The sequence below is a fragment of the Phyllobates terribilis genome, unplaced genomic scaffold, assembly GCF_046119375.1.
Source record: "Phyllobates terribilis strain yellow unplaced genomic scaffold, ASM4611937v1 Scaffold_8__6_contigs__length_399053987, whole genome shotgun sequence".
Classification (NCBI taxonomy): Eukaryota; Metazoa; Chordata; class Amphibia; order Anura; family Dendrobatidae; genus Phyllobates; species Phyllobates terribilis.
The window spans coordinates 51,348,184-51,371,951 of record NW_027362768.1 but is presented as its reverse complement, the minus strand read 5'-3'; the positions used below and the strand labels follow the sequence as shown (position 1 = coordinate 51,371,951).

The 23,768-nt window shown below is 46.4% G+C and overlaps 1 protein-coding gene across 3 annotated transcripts; it reads left to right on the top strand.

The window, feature by feature from the left end:
• The first annotated feature begins 578 nt into the window (after positions 1-578).
• On the top strand, positions 579-22,738 carry GLRX2 (glutaredoxin 2). 3 transcript variants are annotated; one of them, XM_073642943.1, is made up of 5 exons: positions 579-770; positions 10,355-10,432; positions 11,465-11,528; positions 14,644-14,820; positions 18,520-22,738. In XM_073642943.1, the coding sequence occupies exons 1-5, from the start codon at positions 751-753 to the stop codon at positions 18,640-18,642; spliced, it is 462 nt and encodes a 153-aa protein (XP_073499044.1). In that variant the 5' UTR covers positions 579-750; the 3' UTR covers positions 18,643-22,738. The 3 variants fall into 3 exon arrangements, with proteins under 3 accessions (XP_073499044.1, XP_073499043.1, XP_073499045.1); XM_073642942.1 differs by lacking the exon at positions 579-770 and adding an exon at positions 850-1,188; XM_073642944.1 differs by lacking the exon at positions 579-770 and adding an exon at positions 4,011-4,035.
• Positions 22,739-23,768: the final 1,030 nt, after the last annotated feature.

Genomic DNA, 23,768 nt, shown 5'->3' with positions numbered 1-23,768 from the left:
GGGCACTTCTGCCTTACCGAGGTGCCCATCACGCAGACTGCAGGGGGAACGTCCACCACACCGAGGTGCCCATCACTCAGACTGCAGGGGGAACGTCCGCCACACTGAGGTACCCTCCACTCAGACTGCAGGGGGCACATCCGCCACACCGAGGTGCCCTCCACTCAGACTGCAGGGGGCACGTCCGCTACACCGAGGTGCCCACCACTCAGACTGCAGGGGGCACGTCCGCCACACTGAGGTACCCTCCACTCAGACTGCAGGGGGCACGTCCGCTACACCGAGGTGCCCACCACTCAGACTGCAGGGGGCACGTCCGCCATACTGAGATGACTGCAGTGAGAGCCTACAGAGCCTGCTGTGCACTAACACTACAGCTCCCTTCATTCTTGATAACAGAGAGGCTTTTAATAAGTAAATTGCAGAATTTCTTGTATTTTGCAATTTTACCCATTTAAGAATTGGAGACATCCCAACAAGTATTTGCCATTCGGCCCTTATTCTGTGCCCTGGATGTGCTGCCCACACGTGCTGCTTTTTTTTTTTTTTTTTTACTGCACAGCGAGCTCAGCTGACGAGAGTCCGCCATGTTGTGGTAGGCTCCTCCCATCCCCGGCTCGGCCTCATAGCAGGAGATATGGCCGCCGTGCTGCCCGCACAATAGTTTAGGCCTTCGGTTCCCGGCAGCTTTTCCTTCCTGTGTTTGGAGCGGCGGACAGTGAGGTGACTGTACGATAAGCGGGGACTGAGATGAGGCCGGCCGCGCTGCGGTATGTGTGCGCGCGCTGCACTAGTGGGACTCTCCAGTCAGATGCGGCTCACGTGACCCGGGTCTGGGCACACAGCAGCCACACGTGACCCGGCTGTGTGCGGGCGGGGCGGTGCTGTGCTCCTGTAGTATGGCTGCCCATGTTGTGGGCCCGGGCTCCGCTGTGGGAGCAGCCTGCACAGACGGCTAGTGTGTTCGGTCCGGGGATTCCTTGTCGCACACGGCATCCATCTTTTTAGAAAGACATGGTTCTAAAATCCAGTGTGTTCCCTGTGGTGTGCGCTGTGCACATGGTGTATTCTGCGGGTCACCCCCGCAGTCATGCGGTTTCATGACCGCTTTCTTCACTGTAGTGCGGTGTTGGACGGAGTGACGGCAGTACTGTCTGCGTTGTTCTTGGGGTTTGTGCTCATGATCAGGTATAGCAGTGTTTTGGAGGTTCTGTATTTTTGCTGCGTTCTACTTTAGTAGCCCAGAGGATTATCTGTAGAGTCCCATGCACACTGTGCTTCTATTAGCCGCAGCGTGATCTCACCGGTGTGCAGGTTCATGAGCCGCAGCTTGTTATTCTGTGTAGTGGAGCCTAGTGCCTCCGCTGTGTATTTTCCACAGTAGATTCATCAGGTGCGGTACATCCGCCTATTACCTAAGCACAAGTGTGTAATTAGGACGCAGCGAGAATACGCTGATTCCTGCTGGTGGGCACGTAGCCTTCGGTCTCCTGCTGGTGGGCACGTAGCCTTCTGTCTCCTGCTGGTGGGCACGTAGCCTTCTGTCTCCTGCTGGTGGGCACGTAGCCTTCTGTCTCCTGCTGGTGGGCACGTAGCCTTCTGTCTCCTGCTGGTGGGCACGTAGCCTTCTGTCTCCTGCTGGTGGGCACGTAGCCTTCTGTCTCCTGCTGGTGGGCACGTAGCCTTCTGTCTCCTGCTGGTGGGCACGTAGCCTTCTGTCTCCTGCTGGTGGGCACGTAGCCTTCTGTCTCCTGCTGGTGGGCACGTAGCCTTCTGTCTCCTGCTGGTGGGCACGTAGCCTGCTGGTGGGCACGTAGCCTTCTGTCTCCTGCTGGTGGGCACGTAGCCTGCTGGTGGGCACGTAGCCTTCTGTCTCCTGCTGGTGGGCACGTAGCCTTCTGTCTCCTGCTGGTGGGCACGTAGCCTTCTGTCTCCTGCTGGTGGGCACGTAGCCTTCTGTCTCCTGCTGGTGGGCACGTAGCCTTCTGTCTCCTGCTGGTGGGCACGTAGCCTTCGGTCTCCTGCTGGTGGGCACGTAGCCTTCGGTCTCCTGCTGGTGGGCACGTAGCCTTCGGTCTCCTGCTGGTGGGCACGTAGCCTTCGGTCTCCTGCTGGTGGGCACGTAGCCTTCGGTCTCCTGCTGGTGGGCACGTAGCCTTCGGTCTCCTGCTGGTGGGCACGTAGCCTTCGGTCTCCTGCTGGTGGGCACGTAGCCTTCGGTCTCCTGCTGGTGGGCACGTAGCCTTCGGTCTCCTGCTGGTGGGCACGTAGCCTTCGGTCTCCTGCTGGTGGGCACGTAGCCTTCGGTCTCCTGCTGGTGGGCACGTAGCCTTCGGTCTCCTGCTGGTGGGCACGTAGCCTTCGGTCTCCTGCTGGTGGGCACGTAGCCTTCGGTCTCCTGCTGGTGGGCACGTAGCCTTCGGTCTCCTGCTGGTGGGCACGTAGCCTTCGGTCTCCTGCTGGTGGGCACGTAGCCTTCGGTCTCCTGCTGGTGGGCACGTAGCCTTCGGTCTCCTGCTGGTGGGCACGTAGCCTTCGGTCTCCTGCTGGTGGGCACGTAGCCTTCGGTCTCCTGCTGGTGGGCACGTAGCCTTCGGTCTCCTGCTGGTGGGCACGTAGCCTTCGGTCTCCTGCTGGTGGGCACGTAGCCTTCGGTCTCCTGCTGGTGGGCACGTAGCCTTCGGTCTCCTGCTGGTGGGCACGTAGCCTTCGGTCTCCTGCTGGTGGGCACGTAGCCTTCGGTCTCCTGCTGGTGGGCACGTAGCCTTCGGTCTCCTGCTGGTGGGCACGTAGCCTTCGGTCTCCTGCTGGTGGGCACGTAGCCTTCGGTCTCCTGCTGGTGGGCACGTAGCCTTCGGTCTCCTGCTGGTGGGCACGTAGCCTTCGGTCTCCTGCTGGTGGGCACGTAGCCTTCGGTCTCCTGCTGGTGGGCACGTAGCCTTCGGTCTCCTGCTGGTGGGCACGTAGCCTTCGGTCTCCTGCTGGTGGGCACGTAGCCTTCGGTCTCCTGCTGGTGGGCACGTAGCCTTCGGTCTCCTGCTGGTGGGCACGTAGCCTTCGGTCTCCTGCTGGTGGGCACGTAGCCTTCGGTCTCCTGCTGGTGGGCACGTAGCCTTCGGTCTCCTGCTGGTGGGCACGTAGCCTTCGGTCTCCTGCTGGTGGGCACGTAGCCTTCGGTCTCCTGCTGGTGGGCACGTAGCCTTCGGTCTCCTGCTGGTGGGCACGTAGCCTTCGGTCTCCTGCTGGTGGGCACGTAGCCTTCGGTCTCCTGCTGGTGGGCACGTAGCCTTCGGTCTCCTGCTGGTGGGCACGTAGCCTTCGGTCTCCTGCTGGTGGGCACGTAGCCTTCGGTCTCCTGCTGGTGGGCACGTAGCCTTCGGTCTCCTGCTGGTGGGCACGTAGCCTTCGGTCTCCTGCTGGTGGGCACGTAGCCTTCGGTCTCCTGCTGGTGGGCACGTAGCCTTCGGTCTCCTGCTGGTGGGCACGTAGCCTTCGGTCTCCTGCTGGTGGGCACGTAGCCTTCGGTCTCCTGCTGGTGGGCACGTAGCCTTCGGTCTCCTGCTGGTGGGCACGTAGCCTTCGGTCTCCTGCTGGTGGGCACGTAGCCTTCGGTCTCCTGCTGGTGGGCACGTAGCCTTCGGTCTCCTGCTGGTGGGCACGTAGCCTTCGGTCTCCTGCTGGTGGGCACGTAGCCTTCGGTCTCCTGCTGTTCACCATCGGGGCCCCAATGTGCTCGTGTTATGGGACCAAGTCGCATCTGTTCTCACACATTCATTATGCCCTCCTCTTCTTCCAACAGTCAGAACCTTATTTTTCCGTCCACACAGCCATAAGACAGATTATTTTTGTGGGACAAGTTGTAATTTTGAATGTCACCATTTATTTTACCATATAATGATAACCACAAGAAAAAAAATCCAAAGTACAGCGACATGGGGGGAAAAGAGCAGCGTTCTGTAATTGTTCATTGTACGGTAATAATGGCCGGCAGAGCGATTCTCCAGGTCAGGACGAGAATGGGGACGGCTAATTTATGTAGGTCATGATAATGTTGTTATTATTAATGGTTAAAAACATACTGAACTTTTGTAAAAGAAAATAATTTAACTGAGTTAGTGTTGCCATTTCCCAAAACCCATCACTTTTTTGAAGCTGTGCTTTAGGTTTTTTGCGTGCCAGGCTGTAGTTTTATTGGTCTCGCTTTTGGGTACGTACCACCCTATGATCGCACTGCATTGTATTTCTTGGGTGGGTACGCCAACCGAAAAATGGCAACTGGCATTTTATTTATTTTTTTATAGTGTTCATCTTTACATTTTAAATTTATTATAATGACTATACGAAATGTTTAATTTTTTTTTTTATTTCTTTGTCATTTTCTGTTTAAATAGTGCTATGAGTGCTCAGCAGCAAACACAAGGGTCCGCGAGGCTGCTGCTTCTGTAGGACCTGGCGATCACAAGATCATTGGGTTTCTGCCCAGTATAACGGAGCTGCTGGGTCCTAACGGACCCATATCAGCTGCGCCAGCGACTTGTCACTCCAAGGAGCTGCTTTATTCTTTATCGTTGATCTCTTCGGTGACAAATTGTGTTTAAAACAAAATAAAAATTAATAATAATAGTGTGTGTGTATGTGTGTATATATATATATATATTATATATTATATTTCTTTATTTTACACACAATTTGTGGTTTCTGACTGGGCCCTGTATAACAGTATTGTGACTGGACCACCACAGGAACCAGTGACTATAGTGGATGTATAAGGAGAAGAAAAGTGCAGAAATCTTTAATAGTGTGAATGGCCTGCAGCTTGCCCCCGGTGATGGTCCGGTGCAGGAACCACCATGTATCAGATAAAGAATTTTAAAAATGTATTGAACGTATAATAAATGTATTAATTGTATTAAACAATAAGTGGGTGATATAAGCGCTGCTGAGTGTGGCAGGTAATATCCACATACCCATGTAGCAAGTGAATACAGGACTACGCGTTTCAGCATGGTACAGATGTGTTCCTCAGGCCGGGCACACCTAAGATGCCAGTACCCCTGTAAATGTGGAGGACATGTTTGCACATCTCCTTATTGGTGTGGCATGTAGGGATGCCGTTATTAGGCTGTGTTCAGACCACTGTGACTGGCCCTGTGAGCTGCCTGCCATTTACATGCACTAGTATGGCCGGAAATTCGGCCAAAGTAGTTCATGGTGTGGTATCTTTTTTCTTCCCACAGACTGTTGATGTACGTGGATAGTCGGCCATGTGCACTGGCACATTATTATTTTTATTATTATGGTGCCATTTATTCCATGGTGCTTTACATGTGATAGGGATATACAAAGCAAAAACATTTACATAATCTTAACAAAACAAGTCAGCGACTGGTACAGGAGGAGCGAGGACCCTGCCTGCGAGGGCTCACAGTCTACAAGGGATGGGTGAAGATACAGTAGGTGAGGGTAGAGGAGGTCATTTTCGTAATGTGGTGGCGCGGTGGTTACTGCAGGTTGTAGGCTTGGCGGAAGAGGTAGGTCTTGAGGTTTCTTTTGAAGGCTTCCATGGTAGGTGAGAGTCTGATGTGTTGGGGTACAGAGTTCCAGAGTAGGGGCGATGCACGGGAGAAATCTTGTATGCGATTGTGGGAAGAGGGGAGTAGAGTAGGAGATCTTGTGAGGATCGGAGGTTGCTTGCAGGTAAGTACCGGGAGACTAGGTCACAGATGTATGGGGGAGACAGGTTGTGGATGGCTTTGTATGCCGTGGTTAGGGTTTTGAACTGGATTCTCTGGGCAATGGGGAGCCAGTGAAGGGATTGACAGAGAGGGAAAGCTGGGGAATAGCGGGGGGGGGGCAGGTGGATTAATCGAGCAGCAGAGTTTAGGATAGATTGGAGAGGCGCAAGAGTGTTGGAAGGGAGGCCACAGAGCAGGAGGTTTCAGTAGTCGAGGCGGGAGATGATGAGGGCATGCACTAGTGTTTTTGCAGAGTCTTTGCTGAGGAATGCACGGATCCGGGAGATGTTTTTGAGTTGGAGTCGGCAGGAAGTGGAAAGGGCTTGGATATGTGGTTTGAAGGAGAGATCAGAGTCCAGGGTTACCCCAAGGCAGAGAGCTTGTGGGACTGGGGAGATTGAACAGCCATTGACGTTGATGGATAGGTCAGATGGGGGATATGAATGAGAGGGTGGAAAGATGATGAACTCTGTTTTATCCATATTGAGTTTTAGAAATCTGTCAGAGAAGAAGGATGAGATGGCAGACAGACATTGTGGGATTTTGGTTAGTAGGGAAAAGATATCGGGTCCAGAGAGGTAGATCTGTGTGTCATCAGCATAGAGGTGATACTGAAAGCCGTGAGACTCTATGAGCTGTCCCAGGCCAAAGGTGTAGATGGAGAAGAGCAGAGGTCCTAGAACTGAACCTTGGGGGACACCGACAGATAGGGGGCGAGATGAGGAGGTGGTGCGTGAGTGGGAGACGCTGAATATCCTGTCTGTTAAGTATGAGGAGATCCAAGATAGGGCCAAGTCTGTGATGCCGATAGATGAGAGTCTGTAGTAAGAGGGAATGGTCCACTGTGTCGAAGGCAGATGACAGGTCCAGAAGGAGGATGGAGTAGTGTCGCTTGGATTTGGCAGTTAGTATGTCGTTGGTGACTTTGGTCAGGACAGTTTCAGTCGAGTGATACGGTCGGAAGCCAGATTGCAGGTGGTCAAAGAGGGAACAGGAGGAGAGGTGGGAGGACAGTTCAGGGTGGACATGTTATTCTAGTAGTTTTGAGGCAAAGGGGAGAAATGATATGGGGCGGTAGCTAGTCAGAGAGGATGGGTCAAGGGAGGGCTTTTTGAGGATGGGTGTGATTGCGGCATGTTTGAAACATGAGGGGAAGACACCGGTTGTTAGTGACAGGTTGAAGAGGTGGGTTAGGGTTGGGATGAAGACTGGGGTAAGGTGTGGGATGGGATTGGGTCAAGTTCGCAGGTGGTGAGGTGTGATTTGGAGAGTAAAGAGACTTGACCTTCTGTAATGGTGTAGAAGTGGGGTTTGGAGGAGGAAGGTTGAGTAGATATGAGGAGGGGTTGTGCGGGCTTTAGGCAAAAGCGTTGTCTGATGGTGTCCATCTTCTGCTTGAAGAATGAGGCAAAGTCTTCGGCTGAGATGAGAGAAGAGGGAGGAGGTGCTGGTGGACGAAGGAGAGAATTGAAAGTGTTAAATAGCTGTTTAGGGTTGTGAGACAGGTAGGATATGAGAGATGAGAAGTAGGTTTGTTTTGCTGTAGTGAGCTCGGATTTGAAGATAGTGAGGGATTGTTTGAATGCGATGGAGTGAGACCTTTTCCATCTCCTCTCCGCAACCCTGGAGGCCCGTCGCAGTTTGGTGTGCCAGGGTTGCCTGTTGAATGTGCGAGGTGTGGTATGTGTGAGAGGGGCGATAGAGTCTAGAGCTGCAGCTATTGTGGTGTTATATGAGGCAGCAACAACGTCTGCATCGTGTAAGGAATTTATGTCTGTGAGAGGAAGGAGGGATTCAGAGACAGAGTGTAGGTCAAGGTGTTTGAGATTTCTGCGAGGGTGTGTGAGTTTGTGGAGTGGGGATTGTGCACCCGGAGAGGAGAGGGTAGAGAATGTGAGGAGGTTATGGTCAGGGAGTGGTGAGTTAGAGAGGTTAGATAGGGAACAGAGGCGGGTGAAGATGAGGTCCAGTGTGTGGCCATCTTTGAGTAGCTGCCGAAGACCATTGAGCTAGGCTGAAGGAGGAAGTGAGGGATAGGAGCTTAGAGACAGACGAGTGGGAAGTGTCAATGGGGATGTTGAAGTCACCCATTATGATAGTGGGGATGTCAGTGGAAAGGAAGTGAAGCAGCCAGGTAGTGAAGTGGTCTAAGAAAGTGGTGGCTAGCCCTGGGGGTCGGTAAATGACGGCCAGTTGGAGGTTGGAGGGGGAATAGATGCGCGCACAGTGCACCTCAAAAGAGGGGAGTGTAACGGAGGGTGGCAGTGATATTTGGGTGAAAGCGCAGGTATCTGACAGGAGAAAACCTCCGCCATGTTTGCCATTGGGGTGGGGGGTGTTGGAAAGGTGGAATCCGCCATATGAAAGGGCAGCTGGGGAGGCTGTGTCAGAGGGGGTGAGCCAGGTTTCGGTAATGGCGAGGAAGGAAAGTTTGTTAGTAATGAAAAGGTCATGGATGTAGGAAAGTTTGTTGCAGATGGAGCGAGCGTTCCATAGAGCTCCTGTTAGAGCAATTGAGGAAGTGGGGATTAGTTTGGATGAGTATGAGGTTAGAAGGGTTGCGACAGTTTGTGGAAGGTCTTGGATAGGTGGTAGAAGTAACTGTGGGGATATGGCGAGGAGGACCAGGATTTGGAGAGATATCTCCAGCAGTGAGGAGGAGCAGAGAAAGTGTTAGCAGGTGGGAGGAAGAGAGAGCATGAGGTGGCTGTCTGTGTTTGGAGATCCAGGATTGAATGTTGAGGAATAATTCGGAGGAGGAGGTGAGATGAATGGGGAGGATGGAGGGAGAGATGAAGAGTTTGTTACTAGGTGTAGGGATTTGGGGGGTTACTAGAAAGTGGAGGACTATAGAGGAAAAAGTGAGAGCTAACAGAAACATGGTTAAAAGAGAGTAAGTGGTCAAAGTGTTGGTTACCTGACTCCTGCCCTGACTAACTGCCTCTAAAATAACTGCCACTTATCTCCGAAGCCACTTTGCACAAGAAGACGCGTGCACAACCCAGCACGCGTGCACCCCGTACACCCACATTGGCTGTAATAGGTGCGTGTGCGCTATGCCTGGTCCATGGGGCACACAGACCGCACACATCCTTATTATGCACTGTCTGAACAGTGTGAAACTCTGCCTTCAAATCTGCATCCAAATGCAGAAGCCCACCAGGAGCATAATCTATACATTATAAAACAGCCCCAAACTGTAAGGTATGGATTGTAAATGTGACCATTCACTTAGCATAGTATGGTGTGCGCTGAGGACGGCCAGGGCAGGACTGGCCAGGGCTGGTCTATTGGGATTTTAATAAAGTTAATTACTGGCTCTGAACCATATCATTAGATGTTAAAGCCGGGAGTGCCAGCAAGAAAAACGGGATGCCCTAAGAGATGAGCCATACTGCTGTGATCGGTTAGTTCCTCAGGTCACTATATAACCAGCATTTCTGCTCATCCATGTAGCTGTACCGTCAGACTTACTAACCACAGCTGGATCCTCTCCTGGATCATTTCGCTAAGAAAGGTTCGGGAAGACTTTTCTAACCTCCAAGGGTAAAATCCAAATATACAACATCTGGGCAAATCAACAATAGGAGATACTGGCGTATAAAGAAGCAGTCTCCATACCAGGGGTGGAATATATAATAGTGCGCCCCCTGCCTGTTCCTGCTGCGGTGTATGTGATTCTGGAGGCTGCCTTTGCCAGTAGCGGCTCTGTTCTGACATGAAAGCCGTCATCTACGGCCAGTACAGCTCTGCGGAGCTCCGGCTGCATCACTTAGAAAGTAATACTGTGCTGGCTGTCATGTAACATCCACTTTACCTACCTGCTTTACAAAAATGTTTCATGTGATTCTTGGGAATATGGCATTCCTTTATTTTATATCTCTTTTTAGTTCCCAGGTATAGTTGTGGTGCTGTGGGGGTGCAGCTGACTATGGTGGAAGCTTCCCCCCCACCTGCAGTGGGCCATAGCCACTCCATTTTGTGGCTGGCTTGGGCAGGGTCTCGGCAGCACACAGCCCACGCGGCTTATGGTCTCACTCTAAATGTCTTAGATATTATAAGTGCAAATGTAAAGGGTGGAGAAAACAAAAACTGCCTGCCCCATATGGAGACATGACTGTTCATTTATTCCTGTGGTTTTTCTGATTTTATAGCCTTTCCAGCAAACCCGGCCAGTCACCTGCGCCTAATAAAATGATTATCACAGGCTTGGCTGGGATTAGTACGCAAGGCCGGGGGCAGACAGTCGGAGTGATAATTGTGCATTTGTCTGGCGTGCACAGGTCTAGGAGCTGCTGTTACATTGCATGCAATATTCTAGCCTGTAAAATACACCGTAGTACTGCGTGCTGGGATTGTCTCCACTATAGGTCCACATGGGAGATCGCTTACTGGCTGTAATGGATTCATGTGAACTCCGTGACGCACCCGGACTGACTACATGCTTGTCTCAGCGAGATCTAAGCATGGTATTGCACAGTGGGTTTTTTTGCTGTATTTTTTTTTTTGTTTTTTCCAGTAGGCTTTTTTTAAAGCATTTTTAAATATGCATAAAAAATTAAAACTCTATAGACCAAGTGTTTATTTTTTAATCATTTGATATGTTTTTGTCTTTTTAGGAAAGTTTGTTCATTGCCACTTAGAAAAGGTGTTTGTGATCTGCTATCAACGAGATTTACAGCTTCATTAGTATACAGGTAATGAAAACTATTAACTTTTTTTGTGTAGCTAAAAAATCTGACTATAAAGGACAAGAACATGTGCAGCCAGGTAATTGTAGCACCCTATTGTCCAGGAGGCTGCACCATGTTGTGGGCACCGCCACTAAATACTGTGGTGCCTCCAGCGCCCTCTAAATCGCCTTACTATGAATATCTTATAGATGCTCATTATAGGGGAAATCATGGCTGCTTTAAGTCCAAACATAGCAGTATTGCTGCAAGATCACACGTAGAAACCTAGATAAACTGTCATGATGGGGGCCGGAGGGCAGCTTCTTAATTTGACATCAAGGAGTGTAGCATCAGCGACAGCCCCATTCAGAATGCCAGAGGGGCTGCCAAATCCCACAGCGACCCCAGCTGTGGCTGCAGCTGTCTTATTTCTGAATGTCACATAATGGTTTCCATTTTTACAGGTTTTCTTTGTGTGTCATCCATTTTGGATTAGTGTTTTGTTTTTTGTTTTTGCATTCGTTTTTAAAAACTGAAGGAGGGTAAACTATGTGAACGTTTTTTATCCATTGACAGGTGTAAGACTGATATCTTCCATTTTTGCTGGATGCTACTAGACTTGAATGATCCACAAACATGGCTGAGAATAGGACAAGCACTGAGTTTAATGGAATAGACACATGAATTTGTTAAGAAAAAAAAAAGATGTTATTGTACCCATTAAACTCTTATCTATCAGAGTTCTGTGCTTTTTAACAATGGAGAGCATGCAGATGAGGAAACCGGATGTGTGAATGTAATTGGAAAAGAATTCTGGAGAATGTAAGGACCTAGGCAGCACTAGGATAGAAGCAGCTGAGGAGCGGTAAGGGGATTAGTTTGCCCCCTTTAGTAGCACCTTACTATGAGCTATGTTCAGAGCCAGATAACAGGTTCCATTTAATATTTTCACCTAGTTTCTTGGCTTTTTATACCAAGGGGATTTGGACACTTCTTCTCTGACTAATATTTCTTATTAATAATCTTCAATTAATACTTTGTCTAATTTATTTTCAGAATGGGAAACAAGTTATCAAACCCCACAGATTTGCCTCATTCTGAGGCTCTAAAATTAGTAGAGGTAAGTGGATAGTAAAAAGCATTTGTATCAGTAATATAACACTGTACATAATGGATAAGGGAACAGCCAAAAATAAACATCAACTGCACGTCAGATCCAACACGTCACACCTGATGCAGGCTTGGTCAGGCGAAACGCGTTGTGCGTTTAATCCCTACCATGGTTGGATTTTCTGTGCTGTGGAGGTTTTTTTGGCTATTCCATGCACTTGTCCTGTTACTATATTGGAGGAACACTGGGATTACTTCTTTGGTAGCCTTAAATTACATTTGACTATGTGCCCACGATGCAGAAATGCTTCAGATTTTTTCCTAATCGTTTCTGGATCTCCCTGGCAGAAAAAAACGCATGCGGATTTTACATGCGTTTTTCTCCCAGGGACAAGCGTATGTCCTGCATTTTTCACATGCAATTTCGCATGCGGGTTGTCAAGCACTTTTCCAAGTGATTTTAGCATCACTTGGAAAAGTGCTTGACAACTTTGTCACACTATATAAATACATGCAACCGGCATGGATTTACATATTGTGATCAAGTTAATAGTTAAAAAGAATGGTAAAAAATAAACATTATACTCACCTTCTGATGGTCCCCGGTCTCCTTCTCTGGTGCTTCCGGTGTGTTGGGCGGCTCGCAGTGGTCTAAAAGGACCTTCTATAACGTCATTTAGTCATGTGACAGGCCACGCGACCGCCAACGTCAGCGGTCGCTTGACCTGTCACATAACTAAATGACGTCATGGAAGGTCCTTTTAGACCACCGCGAGCCGCCGGGGAGCCAGGACGCATCGCTGAGGAGGCCGGGGGCCTTCTGAAGGTGAGTATAATGTTTATTTTTTATTTTAAATTCTTTTTTTTTTTTAAAGGTATTGTGGTACTCGGGTCTGGAGGAAAGTCTCCTCTTCTCCCGACCTGGGTACCATCTGCACATTGAATCACAGAATATCCGCATGTGCACGTGTAGTCATGCGGATATTATGCGATTCAATGCAAGTCAATGGCTGCGAAAGCGCCGCGATTACCCAAAATGAATGGCAGTGCTGCGGATTTTTCCGCAATGATAATCCGCAGCGGAAATTTCCGCAGCATGTGCACAGCACATGTGGATTATCATTGGGGAACATTGCAGACCTTCTACCAAGCGTTTTTTAAGTGCTTCCACGGTGGAATTGCCGCTGCGGAAACGCTTAAAAACCGTATCGTGGGCACACACCCTAAGCGTTAGTTATGCCCAGTGGTGCCCAATATCAGAAGGTGAGTCTCATCTTATATACTTCACCCATTGCCACTGTGTAATACTACGCTCAGATAGTGCTGCTTTTTGCCTTTTCTCTCCTTCTCTCAAAGCAGATCTCCAAACCATTAGTAACTTTTCAGTGGGTATTTGTGCACCCACAGTTCTGCCATGTTAAGATGATAACTTCTGCAATGTGTGCAGTTGTACGTTACAATCTGAAAAGATGAATTTACATGAGTGGATTTCAGTAAGAAAGCATGGCACAGCGGCACAAAAACTACTTCATATGCACCAATATCCTGGACTTCAAGTCTTTAAAAAAAGATGTGAGCTTTCTGAGCAGAGATGAATGCCTGTTAAAGCACAGACGGCCATAAAATCTTAGCCCTTCCTGCCGATTATGGACGTGAGCACATTTACATCAATACATCTCATACTGTCACATCAGTAGTGTAGAAAGTAGTGGATACGGGGTCTGTGAAACATGATTTCCTTATAGTATTGTCTGATTTTCTCGCTTGATATTTGTTTCTAATTATATAATAAGTAAAGAACTTCACATGGGTCTGAGTATCTATAACCCGAACGATTCTTTCACAGGCTGCTGAGCATTAGCCAGGATCACAAATGCTGCTTGTAATCTCACACTGCCACGTACCGGCCATAAATTTGCATTCTGATCGATCCTTTATTTTTTTTTTTTGTAAATGTCAGTCTATTAGGTCATCCACCATCTTTCCTTTAGTAATGCATGTTTATGGGGTCAATTATATATAATTGACACTCCCAGGAATAATGACCAAGCTGCTGGGGTGGCGCTGGGTGGCACTAGGTGGCTGGCTCATGGCTAAAACTGATGTATCCGCTATACACTTTCAGCTGTTTGATTACAAGTGTATTGCAGATTGCTCGCTTATTGTTATCCTGAGCTCGTGTAATATGAGTAAAATGCCGCTTGTCTCACCGATGTGTGTAAGGCCACTTTCACATGACAGTATTGTGGTCACTTTCATAAACCAAATCAAGGAGTGGAGGCGACAAGCCACGAATGTTTGCAGTAACGTTATTCACTGTTCTGTTCGTACGAGTGCCGGGCTGCTGACCATTCAGCTGACAGGGTTCTGCGTCTAAAGGGAACCTGTCACCAGAAAAAACACTATTAATCTGCTGATATGGGGTTAATCTGCAGGTTAATAGCGTTATAAACCTACCCAGCGCCTACACTTAGCCAAACTCTGAAGGGAGAAAATAAACTTTATTCCCCTCAGCAGCGTTCAGTCATGGGGGAAGAGGGGGGCGGCGCCGGCGCTGGTACAACCACTGCTGAGTGTACAGAGCACCAATGCACCAGCTCCTGTGCCGCCCCCGTGACTTAAACCAGAACACTGCGGGGGGAATAAAGTTAATTTTCTCCCGTCAGTGGGTGTCTAAGTGCGGGTACCAGGCAAGTTAATAACACTATTGACCTGCAGATTAACCCAATATCTGCAGGTTAAGTGTTTTTTTTTTTTTTCTGGTGACAGGTTCCCTTTAAGATTACAGGTCCACTCTGGCAAATGTTGGGGGAATCTGTAAATCTGCTTTGGTAAACTACAAATAACAGCTGTACCTTGGATGAAATCATACACCCTACCTTGGGAATAGGTCATAGGTGTCCCCTTGTGAGGGTCTGACTCCAGCACCCCCACTGATCAGTTGATCAGCAGTTTGTGGTTTACCAGACACCCTTGGCTTTTCATTCAGCTGATTCATGGGGCACCGAGAGTAAAGTGAAAGTAGTTGCTAAAAACAAAGTAATGGGTTATTTTTCTAGGCAGTAATAGTGAGCTAGCAAGGATATATTGCTATTAATAAACCAATGTGCTTTGTCATCCTGCAGAAGACTGTCTCTGAAAATTGTGTGGTAATTTATTCAAAGACCACGTGTCCATATTGCACCATGGCCAAAGATGCATTTAACAGCATAAATGTGAATTACAAGTCCATTGAGCTGGATGAAGTAGATAATGGAAGGCAGCTTCAAGAAGCACTTCATCAGATGACCGGAGCCCGATCAGTAAGTATGGCCACATCAAAGTTATTACTAACCCCTTCCTGACACATGGGGTATTCTTCTCATATGTCAGGTCCCCTGCTTTGATGCAAACTCAGAAAATGAACGTACATTATTGTCGGCAGATGCAGGCTGTGTTATTCAGCCAGCATCTGCTTCTAACAGCAGTGGATGGAGCAAAGCTTAAAGGGGTATTCTCATCTCCAAGATCCTATCCCAATATGTAGTAGGTGTAATAATAATATTAGCAAAGACCTCTAATTAGAAATGTAGTATAGTTTTTCAGATGCACTATGTCTCTTTCCTCTTGTGCAGGCATTGCAGGACTTTAGGTATCCATGGTTACGACCACTATCCACTAGCTGTCACTATATCTGGGGTTGTAACCATGGATACCTAAGGTCCTGCAATGCCTGCACATGAGGAAAGAGAGATAGCGAATCAGAAAAACTATACTACATTTCTAATTGGAGGTCTTTGCTAATATTGTTGTTATTACACCTACTACATACTAGGATAGGATCTTAGAGATGGAAATACCCCTATTTATTTGCTGCTGTCGATCTTTGAATGTGTATAAACCGGGAGCTGCGCCATTCCATGCACCCATTCCTCTTCACTGCGACACTATCGCATAGAGCTGATGGGTTGCAATGATGGCTGAGGGTCTGCTGAAAAGCTGGTGCTATATAGATACAATATCTTGATGTGCTAATTAAACCCTTCACAGGCTCAAAGTCCCATTTCTAGCACTGAGCAGCCCCACACCAACACACATGGCATATACAGCCTGTGACAAAGTATCACAAAATCATGTTTTTGTTTTATGTTGGTAATGTTGAAACCCATATCTCAGTATAGGTTGAGCAAAGACCATGGTTAGGAAGCCAATATCTGTCGATAAGTATCGGTCTAAAAATAGTGGTTTTTGAAATGGTTTGCTATTGCGTTCTACAAAAATGGAAGAGGCAGAGTTACATTTTCATTCAGATTGTTTGGTTCTAGACCACTGGATTCAAAATGCAGCAGCTATATGTCTTTAGGACAGGTAATCAATATCAGCTATGCAGGGTCCATCACCCACCATCTCTGCTGATCAGCTGCTACCGGCATGTGTGTAGTGTACAAATCTGGAACATAACAGCTCTGTATAATCTGCAGCTGCTGTTCTGGGGTACTTCGGCTCTGCTCTTATTCACTTAAATAAAGAATAAAGGAGGGGGGTATTTTCAGTTGACTTATCTTCCCCTGCAGTCAGAGAAAAGTCAAGGCGTGAGGCTCGTTAGGCCAAAGAAGGAGGCGCTGCTGAGCGACGGTGTATAAGCGGGATGAAGAAAGTGACTCTTTCCCTTTACCATCTGATAGTCTCTAATCTGTCACACTCCTTTAAAGGGAATCTGTCGCTAGGATCAACCCTTCTAAGCCGTCTATATGGGCATGTAGGTCATAGGCTGTTGAATAAAATATGTTGATATCTGTGATCCCATGTCATATTCCAGAGAAATACAAGTTTTTCATATATATGTAAATGAGCATTTTAAGATCTATTGGAGAGACACTGCTCTGCATGATAATCTGTCTCCAAAGATTATTATAAATGAAAGGAGGCATTACCAGTGTGAGACATGTAGATCAGGAGAGCAGATTTATCAGCCATTACATGTCTCACTTTGGTAACGCCTCCTTTCATTTATAATAATCTCTGGAGACAGATTCTCGGGGAGATCAGTGTTCGGCCCTGTAGATCTTAACAGCTCATTTGCATATTATGAAAAACTGGGATATCTCTGGAGTAAGACATCGGATGTCTATATGCCCATATAGAGAGTTTAGGAGGGTGGATCCTACTGACAGTCCCTTTAAGGCCGGGCCTGGTTGTAAGTTACACTCGGAAGAAAGATCACATCCTTTATACAGGAACTTTTCCTCTAGTTACCATACCGTCCCCTTGACAGTCAGAATAAATCTGTGTACTGTTCTATTTAGGTAGGAGGGCTTAGTAATAACTACTGAGGGAGAATAAGAGCAGTTTCAGATCTAATCACTCTGCTCCTAATGTCATTTATTGACTTCATGACTAAAATGTTCCTTGGCATCTGGATCATGGAGATTTTTCATTTGTCTAGTTCAGGTGAATATATCCGCATAAATGAAAGTATGGGTGTAGGGAAATAATACATTTTAAGTTAATATTTATGGGAAATATGTAAAGAGGAATGTGGTTGTTTAAAGCCACGGTTCTCAAGTGCATGTAACCATATGCTGGTATAAAGTAGCAGGATGGAGAGCGGACTGAAAATAAAGGCGTTATGCTTATGTGCAGTCCTCCTCCAGGGTCGCAGCACTGACCTATCCTAGGTGCGCTCAGTGCCACTGACGGATGTCCTGCTCAGCGTGTGACTGCTCCGCGGGGTACTGATCACAGATCGGCGGGCGTGATTACAGCACCGCCATGGCGGCTACGCGCTGCCGCATCGAGCACTGCTGATAAGGCTTCATTTTCTCCCTATTCTTCAACCTTTCGTTTTAAGCCAGCATATGACTCTAGTGAAATAGTCACGTTCCTCCAAAACACATTCCCTTTTAGGTTGTTTTTGTGTTTAAGTGTGAAAATGATCCAGGCAGTACTTCATGCTGTGCCAGGACATTGTGACTTGGCTATTTTCTGAATAGTAGTACTGTATGATCGCTGCATGTCTGCACTCAGCCGGCGTCCCATTTTAACTATATATTAGTTATTGTGCTGGTGAAATGCTGCCATTATGTAAATGCAGACGCTGCTGACATCTAGTGGCCAGTCTGAAGTTTACATTTTACCACCAAATATCATACGCAATCTACAAAGGAGCAAAATTAAATTCATACGTCCTTATTTGGTTACAGAAACAAGAGTAGTTTTACTTGTTTCAACACCTCAATGCACTTATTACTCTTCTAAAGGGGTTTTATTTTTTGTTAGGGTTATCCTTGAGTTACCATACCTGTCTCTTTATTAAATTCTTCTTTTGTTGAATATTTATTTCTTAATCTACAGGAAAAAACACAGGATTTTAAAGTGGATTTTTAACAAAAGTGGTCTCTAAACACTTTCATGCATATAAAATAACCTCCCTGGGTCCAGGCTCTCTGCCGCTGCTCCGGTCTCTGTGTTTTGGCGGCAATGATAATGCCTTGGAAACATCGTTGCTGTGGCCAATCAGTGATCTCAGTGTTTGTACCGTGTACAGAGCTCGGTTATTGGCTGCAGCGGTGATGTGTGCTGTTGTCTTGCCGCCACCACAGCTGGTAGAGAGACTGCAGCAGTGGCTGAGAGCGCGCACTGGAGAATGGGAGGGCACATACGACCTCTTCATAAAAGCGTTTGGGGACCACTTTTTCTACAGTTGTTGACCCCATTAATATAAACTGTAGGCATTTGGGTTCATGGTGTATATAGCTGAGGATACTGTAACAGGTGACACCCCAGGGTTCTGATTATTTTTCATATGTTTTTGCCTTTCTTTAAACCTTTAATTCCACTCTACATGTGTCGGCTACAATGTAGTTTGAGATGTAACATGGAGAAAACATGTCTGAATAACAGCTTAAGGAATAACTGGATCAATGTGATTTTCGTAAAAAAAAGTTAAATGTCAAGCTGGTTCCATGTTAGAAAGCAACGAATCTAGAAAAATGCTACATAATTGTCTCTTTTGTATTTAGGTACCTAGAGTGTTTGTAAATGGAGTCTGCATTGGCGGAGGCACAGAAACCTGTAAATTAAACCAAGAAGGAAAATTAATTGACCTAGTCCAACAGTGTAACATCACAAGCAAGGGGAGTTGACAGCAGCCATCCTGGACCTCCCATTATTGAACTGAATTTCCTGCCATGTGTGTGTCTTAAGTCCAGATAATTGCTTTCCCAACCCTAGTGCTTCTTATTTGAAAAGTGATATATACAAGGTATCATATATGGAAACAAGAAGTAAAAAAAAGTGTAAAACTGACCAGAAGGTGTTAAACCTTAGATTCCTTTGATGACCGCTTTACACCTCGTCAGTTCATTTGTGGAATCACCGGCTTTCAGCAGTTGTTTGACCATCAGATATGATTAGCAGAGGTAGCGGAGGTGCACAGCTCCATACAGTGCTGATCTCTATTCCACAATTGTTCTAAGACTAGGGTCACACGAGCGTATGTTATTTCATGAGAGAAACTGCTCGATTATGCTAATGACACTTGGCTCAACCTGTCAGAGCTTGAGCAGAGTGACATCTGAGTGTGATGCAATCCTCTCGCATGATAGAATTCTATCACAGGTGCGGAGAAGGCAGAACTTAATTTCTCTATCTTCTCCATTGTCTCAGGTCACGGATGTCGAATTGCATTCGGATGACATCTGAGTGCAGTCTGATGTTTCACACGCACCCATAGACTTGTATGGGTACGAGTGATAAGAATTGTGGAGCCATTTGCAGCATGCTGGGATTGTTTTCTCATGCCAAATCGGCAGATCAGCACTTTCCCATAGTGTACAATTGGTCAGAGTGCTACCTGATCAAATATCGGATAGCACTCGGTTGTGTTAATACGCTCATGTGAGCAAGCCGTAAGCCAGATTATGGCAAGAATCACTCAACTAAGTAGAAAGAAATGACTACTCATCATTACTTTAAGACTTGAATGTCAATCAATCTGGAAAATTGCTAGAAGGTATCTTCAAGTGCAGTCATGAAAACAGTCAATCACTATGATGAAACTGTCACTCATGAGGACCTCCCCTGAAAATGAAGACCAAGAATTGGCTCTCCTGCAGAGGATAAGCTCATCAGAGTTGCCAGCTTCAGAAAACACAAACGGACAGCACCTCAGATTACAGCCCTCATAAATGATGCACAGACATGGAGTGCTGTGTTAGATGACAATCATCTGTTCTGAACCCAGTTGAGATGGTTTTGGTTGAGTGGAACTGCAGAGTGAAGACAAAGCAGCCAACAAGTGCCCAACACCTCTGGAAATGCCTTCAAGCCTGTTGGAAGCCATTCCACATGACTACATGATGAGGCTGGTTGAGAGAATAGCAAGGGGGTATAAAACTGTCATCAGTAAACATGGGGGTACTCTGAGGAATCTAAGGTTTAACACACATTCTGGCCTGTTTCTCACATTTCTTTACAAGTTTTGCTAACTTCAGTTTTGACTTTACAAGGTGCACATTATAATAGGAACACGGAAAATCATTGCATGAATAGGTGTCCAAACTTTAGACTAGAACTGTAGCTTAAAATCTGTGACCTTGCACTCTTCTGAATTGTACAAGCCATCTAGATTTACTCGCCGCATTGAAGTTAAAAATGCTAAGCATACACGTTACCTTAACTGTAATAAGCGCTTTATATGAATCTTTAGATGTGGACTTTTGTTTTTTTCCCCTTCTCTTTTTCTTTTACCTCTTTTTAAACTAGATTGAAACTTGATCTATGAATGTGGCCAAAGATTTCTAGGGCGTAAAATTAGAGAAGTGGCAGCGCTGCACATTGCCCAAGGGTGTAAAGAGATTAAAGTTGTTAGTGTTTTTACAGATTGTGAAGGTGCTTTTCTGCCACCTTGGAATACAGATAGTCTGAGATGTCTGTTCAGAAACCCAGGAGATGAACAAATGGTTGATCTGGAGTTAAATGTAAATGTTTGTATTAAATGTTCAAAGATCTGTCACCAAAGTGCTAATATCAGCCAGAACCTGCCTGGCCTAGGTTTATTGGATTCTCCATTGTGTTATTTATACAGTGTGTCAGACAATTGTAGTACTGGGGAACTGTATCTGTATTTTAAAGGGAATTTGTCACTAGGTTTTTGCTACTCCATCGAAGAGCAGCATGATGTAGGGGCAGAAACCCTGATTCCAATAATGTATCTCTTGTTGGGCAGCTTGCTGCAGTTTTACTAAAATGACTGATTTATCTGCTGCAGATCTAGCAGTACTCTGAATACTGTGTTCTGTATAACCCTTCCCCACATCACTGATGGGTATAAAGCTGCCAATCAGTTTACACACATATGTCAATCATAAGTGTGGACGGGGTTAAACTGATCTCATTAATGTGGAGGACTACTTGGCAGCAGGTTTACTAGTCCTCTAGTGATAATCTCCTGTTATAAAATAGTGATTTGTATCAAAACTGCAAAAAGCAGCCCAGTAAGTGTCACATCACTGAAATCAGTCTCTCTGCCCCTATATAACCCTACAACATATATGGTGGGGACATGATTTTGCAGCAGTAATAAGCATTACAGGTTCTCCTCCTCTAGCCTGTTGGTGCAGCCTTCCAGCCAACTGCACCGCTCTCCCAATACGCAGGGTTTTGGTCACATGATCGTGTCGTAACTGGCACTTTGAGAACAGCTTCTCCATGGATAGACACGTGCTCCCCGAGCTGCTACTTACAGCCTTCACTAATCTGTTCTGCACACATCTCCACGTGCCACCAGCAATTAGTAATGTCAGAAAATCGAGTCCTGAAGACATGTTAATATAAAGTAGACATCCCCTTTAAGGATATGCCGTAGCCTTATAAGCATTGGCAATAAGGCCTCTGGACCTAGGATAATCAAGCTGCTCCGTCATGCTGGCAGCTGGCACTCACTGCTCAGTAAGTGATGACAAATTTTAGTGATATATCTAAAACTTTTATACGGTTAGGATGACTTTTCTCTGTATTATAATAGCATTATATTGTTGTTTTTTCTTCCTCCGCGGTTTAAACCCTTTACAACCAATGATGGACATGGCACATCATGAGCAGGTGTCAGTTCCCGCACCATGACATGCTATGTCCATCATGATTTAAAACTGTGACTGCGTGTAAACACACAGACAGCTCCGTGCTGACGGCTGTCACTGACAGCTGAGCGACACAAGAAGAGGTGCGGGTACTCATGCCATGCTGACTGACCGATCACAGCATGATCGTGGGGGAGGTGCTGAAGTATCAGCTGTTCCCACATGATCACCGCAGGGGCTTGGCACTGCTACTGGCCAAGCTCCTGCAGTAACAGCCAGGGACTGTGCCATCACTGCCCTTGACTGTTTAACCCCCTAAATGCTGCGATTGAGAGCAATCGCAACATTTAGAAGACTGGAAGAGGGAGGGGAGCCTTCAGATCGGTGCCTCTGCAATGTCATTGTGGTGGCCCAATCGTTGCCATGGGTACCAAGCTACCAGACCATAGTCTTAGATCAGGGATGTCAAAATAAAACACACAGAGGGCCAAAATGAAAAACTTGGACAAAGTCGCGGGCCAACCAGGATACAGCATAATGTGCCCCACCTAGTCCTCCATACGGAACAACGGGCCCCACCTAGTCCTCCATACGGAATTTAAATACGTATTTTTATGTTAAAAAAAATAAAAAAACGTACACATATATGGTTTTACAACATACCACTGGAAAAAAGTGGAATTAAACGCAATCGAAAAGACAAATGTAAATAAAAATGGTATCTCTAAAAACGTCATCTTGTCCCGCAAAAAACAAGCCGCCATACAGCTCCATCAGCGGAAAAATAAAAAAGTTATAGGTCTCAGAATATAGCGATGCAAAAACAATATTTTTTCTATAAAGGAGGGTTTATCATGCAGAAGGGCCAAAACATAAATTATACAAATGTACTATCGCTGTAATCGTACTGACCTGAAGAATAAAGCTGCCTTATCACTTCTACCACACTGTGGATGGCATAAAAAAAAAATCTTCGTTGCTGGTTTTTGTTTATTCTGCCTCCCAAAAATTGGAATCGAAAGTGACAAATGTTGTGCTCGAAAATGGTACCAATGAAAACGTCAACTCGTCCCTCAAAAAACAAACCCTCACATAACTGTCCGCAGAAATATAGAACAATAGCTCTCAAAATATGGCGATGCAAGAATTTTTTATTTTTTTTTTACAAACACAAGAAGGCTTTTAGTGCTTGATAGCAGCCAAACATAAAAAAAATCCAATATAAATCTGGTATCGGTGTAATCGCACTAACCTTAAAAATAAAGTTGTCTAATCACTTATACCGCACGAGGAATGGCGTAAAAAATAAATAAAACCAATTCTTCACCTGCTGTTGATTTGTTCATTCTGCCTCCCAAAGATCGCAGTAAGGCTCTGCCCACATTTATCCTGCGCTGAGCGCTTATACCGGAGTTTCCCTGTAAATATTTGAAATACGTGATTCAGACGGCACCCCTGGTGGAAGATTCCCTATAATGAGGCAGATGGAGGCCCTGTGGACACTGTCGGGCCTATGATAAAAGCGCGGTTGGCTACAGTTATGTGCACTACTGAAAAGCCAAATAGAAGCCACACAGAGTTCAAAGTAACTCTGCTGCCTCATTAGCGAATGAATCCCTTGGGGTCTCAACCAAATCACGTATTTTATATATATTTAGATGGAAACCCCCGATGTAAGTGCTCAGTGTAAAGCAGAGGGATAAATGTGATCCAAAATACGCTGTACTCCAAAGTGCCACCAATAAAAGCTTCTGCTCAACACACAAAAAACAAAATCCTCACTCTGGTTCGTCATCTGGTAACAGAAATATAGGGGGCATCCAAATTACTCATAGCACAAAGGCTCTTGATATGTGACATGGCCCCCACCAAAAGAAATCTAGCAAAATCTGCGCTCCCAAATCCAAATGCCCCCTCCTGAGCCCCACAGTGTGCCTAATCTGAAGTTAGCATCCACATGTTTTCATTACTGTAGTGAGGAGAGCCCACTTAATTTACAGGGTGCGTGTCTCCAGAAGCACGAGCTGGGCACTACAATGTACTGGGCACTAGAATGGGATATTTGCATTTTCACTCAGTAACATCCATTGCTAGCAAAATTGTTACTACACCTGTAGATAAATTCCCAGAGGGGTGTAAGTTCCAAATTGGGGTCAGTTGAGGGGGGATTCTGCTCTTTTGGCACTTGG

Coding starts and splice junctions, on each gene's coding strand:
- GLRX2 (XM_073642942.1), top strand. CDS start 1,091: ATGCGGTTTCATGACCGCTTTCTTCACTGTAGTGCGGTGTTGGACGGA. Junction 10,433..11,464: donor ACAGCTTCATTAGTATACAG/GTAATGAAAACT, acceptor ATTTATTTTCAG/AATGGGAAACAAGTTATCAA. Junction 14,821..18,519: donor AGATGACCGGAGCCCGATCA/GTAAGTATGGCC, acceptor TTTTGTATTTAG/GTACCTAGAGTGTTTGTAAA.